Source organism: Branchiostoma belcheri, unplaced genomic scaffold (assembly GCF_001625305.1).
Source record: "Branchiostoma belcheri isolate BF01 breed outbred unplaced genomic scaffold, Haploidv18h27 scaffold35, whole genome shotgun sequence".
NCBI classification, from domain to species: domain Eukaryota; kingdom Metazoa; phylum Chordata; class Leptocardii; order Amphioxiformes; family Branchiostomatidae; genus Branchiostoma; species Branchiostoma belcheri.
The window spans coordinates 1,737,403-1,742,574 of NW_017803965.1; the positions used below are offsets into that span (position 1 = coordinate 1,737,403).

Consider the following 5,172-nt stretch of genomic DNA (forward strand, 5'->3'; position numbering starts at 1 on the left):
TGGCTCCGAACCTTACTTCCGGGTATCCTTGCGCGCCAAGTGTAATCCGCCCGTTTGACCTAGATTTCGCTCTGCGGCTTCGTAGGGGTGGATTTGCAACCCCTCGCGCCGTGGACTGTTTAGAAAATTACAGTACTAGAATTTTCTTTATAATTTACTCGAGTATAGTCAAGGCTTTGGTCTTTCTGCCAGCATCAGTCATTTCTGCCGGAAAATTTTTTTCTATGGGATTATCCCACGCGAAAATTCGCAATTTTGGGCATTAATTTTGGAGTGAAAATAATGTTTTTTCCGTTGATTTTACCAAACTTAAAAAGGTTGAAGAAACCAAACTCAACTGGTCTTGTAGCTGAAGAGATATCCTTTCGTCCCATATACAGTTATTCACCTTCCGAATTATTCCACGCCAGAGACGGTCGCTAGATTTGAGGGTGTGCAGCTTCGAATAGAGACGCCAAATAAACTGGGGTGTGCCCCCTTATCTGGCTGAATTAGGGCATGATACAAATCTTATGTAATTCTTGTATGTACTCACCATGTTGCGATTCTAGACAGACATACATGGTCAACCTTGGTCTGATCGCTCTGAAAGGATGGGAGAACACCAGACATGAGAAAAACGTATAGCAAAGTCAAAGAAAATACAATGCCTGTATTTTGTTATGCCCAGGAAGCCATAGTTCAATAGCAGTACCTACATGTAATACCTATGACAAGTACTGTGAATCACTTTATATTCACAGAACTTCTATATTCACGGTTTTCACTGTCACTTCTGTACTTTGCAAATTTATCAATACTGCGAACAAGTAATTCAGAGACTTCAGAGTATATTCCTTTGGTTGTCATGGTTACAGAGGTACCCGTTGTCATGGTTACCTGGCTTGAAGGGCGTTGAAAAGTCTGATGCCGTCAGCTGGGCCACAGATCTGTACCAAGTCTTCTCTGGTCAATCTCAGTAAGTCAGCTCCTGAAGAAAAAAGAAAGATTTTTCACCCACCTCTCTATTTTATTATGACCAATGCAATGGTAGTGTGTTTTCCCTGCATTTATTTGTATATACCTTGTTCAAGTACAAGTATACATGTATAATCTAAAGAACAAAGAAGTACAAAGTACACTCCACTGATTATATCAATTTTTTCCTCCTTTGCCCCAAGATCTTGGGGTGAAAAAAACATTGTCTAGAATGTACATACATGGAGTAGAGTGATTCATTCCATTCATATCACACCGCAGATGTACCTCAGTAAGGCACCTTGAGCCTTTCTGGTTAGAAATTTTATTCAGCCTGTCAGACAGGTTTCGTCCAGTGGCCTTCTTCAAGTGTACAGAGAAATGACACAGGTTCACGGAGATCTCACTTGTATACCTTTCCAGTACATATTGCCTTTGCGTAGAATGATTTGTGTGTGAGGTTGATTAAGATTCCCAAATGTGCAAACCAACCTGCAAAGTTATTAAATGTTCTGACGTAGTTTCCAAATCTGTTGTGTACCAGCCAGCTCTGTGTTTCTTGAATGTTGGCGCCTGGAGCAAGAGGCTGTGAAAAAATGCAAAAAAAATGCTTTTAGCTTGTTGAAGTTAATGATGTCCAGTTATCTTTCTTCACATCAGAAAATTGGATAAAACTTTTATTGTTTCTCACAAAATTAAAACATGCACTGGCAGGGAAAGACACAGATGTGCCTTCCCTGAATAATGTTTGTCATAACAATATTTTCTCACACAGCTATGTACAATAAACTATGATAAAGAGTGCAAATACAATATACATTTGTAATACAATATAATGCACACAAATACAACATAAAACAAGATATCAAGCCCCAGGGCTGCCAAAGTCACTGAGCAATTGATTTGTTGTGGAATCTGATGGCAGAATGTAAGAAAGACTGTCTCAGCTAGCCATTCCATTCTGGCCTTAGGCCCAGTAACTTAGGGACAGTAAATGCGCCACAGTTCCTCAGCTACCTGCCAGTGATGGTGCATATTTGTGGGGGCACTGACTGGGTATGTCTCTTGTGAACTGGCAGGTTTTATATATATAATATATAACTGACAAGACTGTATCTCACCTCCACGGACCCAGCTTTATCCCCCCCATCTTCATTGGAGGCAGCAGCAGCAGAGGTGGTGGGACTCTGCAGACTTCTGTACGGAGAAAATACAGCAAATTTGGAAAAAAAAATAACTTGGACATATAAGACGGGAAAGGGAGACTGGCCACTTTGCATTTGGACTGTCTCAGATATTCTTTAAATGCATCCAATGCAATTTCAGGCAATCAGGGTAACAAAACTGGATTTTCAAAGTCAATTTTCTATTCCTTCTTTTCATGTAGAGTGAGGCAAAAATTTGGTATGGCTGATGGAAAATGGTTGCTTGTTTTGTGTATGGTGGGCTGGTTCTAGCTATTCATGGTTGGTACCCAAAAAATAAAAAGATGCTTCACATAGCTAGTTTTTGTGATATTTCAAACACTTCAAGTGAGAAATGATGAGAACAATGTGCTGAGAAATAACAGTAAATGTCAATATCAGACAGATTTCCTCATCCAGAATATATTTCCGTATTGCTGCCCTGAATCTGCATTGGGTGTCTTTATAATATGACGACTATCTCTATACATAAACATACTGTAAATTTATATATCTTTGCAAGGATTCGATTTTATAGGGGAGATAAGGTTTTCAGTGTTTTTTTTTAACTTTAAAGTTTGAGGTTAAATCAACAGTAGTAATACAATGGAAACACGTGTGTATGTATACAAAGTGTATTTAATTCGTAAAATGAAAAGAAGTCAAGCAAAGAGACCTTGTACAGAACAAACCACAACATTGACTGGTTTATTAATATCCCAAAAAAATTAATGGCTTATCATCATTAAAAAAATTGTCATACCATAGCTGAAATAATATCTAACACACAAGGGCTAAGCAACTTCATTTTGTATATAAACATAGACATCATAATTAATATCGAATTGATTTCCACACTTCAGCACCAATAGATGTTTACTGTATGTTGTCCACTCTTGTCTTATTTTATGTAACAATGTCTTGTGTAATTTTGCTGGGCCCCCTTGGAAAACAGCTAATGTAAGCCGAATGGGGCTACCCAGCCGTCTTATGATGAAATAAATAATAAATCCTTCTCTATGGTTCAGAGTGTTGGACAATAAGTCTTACAAAAACCCTAGAAAGAAGGTTAAACAGCTCATACACTAGAATGCTAAGAAATGACTTAAACATTGGAGGAGCGCTTTTGTGCACCCTATATTCAAAAAGGGTGACAGGAGTGATCCGTCCAATTATAGACCGGTATCTCTCACCAGTGTGTGTTGCAAGCTCCTGGAACATATTCTCTATTCAGCTACTATGAAGCATTTGGACAGCCAAGGTATACTCCTCCCGATTCAACATGGCTTTCGTGCAAAACATTCTTGCGAAACCCAGCTCATTAACACCCTGCACGATCTAACCTCAATGTATGATAAAGGATGTCAGATAGATATGGCTATTCTAGATTTCAGCAAAGCCTTCGATAGTGTACCACATATGCGTCTGCTCAATAAACTAGAATATTATGGCATTAAAGGGACAAATTTGTACTGGATTAAAAAATGGCTAACCAACCGACAACAGCAGGTGATTATTGAAGGAGAGAAATCCAAACCAACAACAGTTAAATCAGGTGTCCCTCAGGGAACAGTCTTAGGCCCACTACTGTTTTTAATCTATATTAATGATATCAACAAGGACATCAACTCTCAGCTTCGCCTGTTCGCTGACGATTGCTTAGTCTATCGCCCCATATACATGGCACAAGACCAACACTCACTACAAAGAGACCTAGACAAACTCTGTGAATGGTCTAGCTTATGGCAACTTAGTTTCAATAGTAAAAAAGTGTACCATCCTCCATGTGACGTAAATCACGAAGAATGCCACAATTCATGTATCAAATGTTTTCAGAACCCCTTGAGGTCAGCTCCCAGCATCCCTATCTCGGGATCATCTTGTCGCACGACCTAAAGTGGAAGCCACATGTTGACAGTATCATCGCCAAGGCGAACAGCACACTAGGATTCCTGAAGAGAAACATAAGGGGGGCAAACAAGGAGGTTCGGAAAAGGGCATATACTACTCTAGTCAGACCAAAATTGGAGTATTCTTCAGCTGTCTGGGACCCACAGGTACGCAATCATGCACAATCAAACACATTGATAGAGAAGTTGGAAGCTGTACAGCGACGAGCAGTTAGGTTTGTATGTGGGGATTACAGGTACTCAACCAGTGTAACACAACTCCGAACATCACTTGGCCTTCCCACACTGCAGCAGCGCAGAAAACAACACGCCTAACACTTATGTACAAGTCCTTCCACCAGCTGGCAGCAGTACCCATACACGACTACTTGACACCGAACACAAATACAACTAGAGGTCACCCCTTCCGCTTTATTACTCTTACAACAAAGACAGAGACATTTAGAACTAGCTATTTCCCTAGAACAACCATAGAATGGAATGACCTCCCGTCCCAAGTAGTCACTGCCAAGTCACTCGATTTGTTTAAACGGGGGCTGGCCCAACACATGGGCCTCCCCCAACCCCATATGTAAATATTATGTATACTTAGTGTGGCCAACACATCATTTTTCTTGTTATATTTTTGAATGCACAAGTTTTGTTAAGTTTATTGAGCACGGTTGCACCACCACCACCGGCCACACTGAGGCGGGCACCTGGACGTGATGTCCCTTGCGGGATTTTGTCCAGTATTGCATAAGATAAGATAAGATAAGACCTGTCACCACTAACTTTGACAGTGGGCCACCAGAAAAAGGCAACATGAATTCGACACTCATTCCCCAGAAATGAGCAAGGAAAGTTTAACACCAGAACCAGAAAGTGAAAAATTACCCAAGCCCAATTTACCCTGGGTATTAAAATAGGCTGTAATCCTGTCACTCATTGGACAATTTTGTCTGCTGCCATCTCTAATATACTAATACTGATGAAACTGAGGAGAAATGAGCACCTTTCCTGCCCATCTTTATAAAATATCCAGCAACAACTCAAACATGTTGCTCCAAGCAACTCACTTCCTGAACTTGAACTCTCAAACATCCCTCACCCATCTACCCTCCCCCCCATCTATACTCCCC

General features: G+C 40.4%; 1 protein-coding gene across 4 annotated transcripts in view; it reads right to left on the minus strand.

Annotated features, from left to right (window-relative positions):
• Positions 1–5,172, minus strand: part of LOC109475834 (transcription factor CP2-like) — a 37,346-nt gene that overhangs the window by 3,192 nt on the left and 28,982 nt on the right. For all 4 annotated transcript variants that reach the window (XM_019776633.1, XM_019776631.1, XM_019776632.1 and 1 more), the window contains 4 exons: positions 2,079–2,154; positions 1,450–1,543; positions 880–970; positions 536–585 (listed from right to left, as the gene is read on the minus strand). In XM_019776633.1, the coding sequence (XP_019632192.1) occupies positions 536–585; positions 880–970; positions 1,450–1,543; positions 2,079–2,154 (311 nt within the window). The remainder of the gene's footprint in view (positions 1–535; positions 586–879; positions 971–1,449; positions 1,544–2,078; positions 2,155–5,172) is intronic.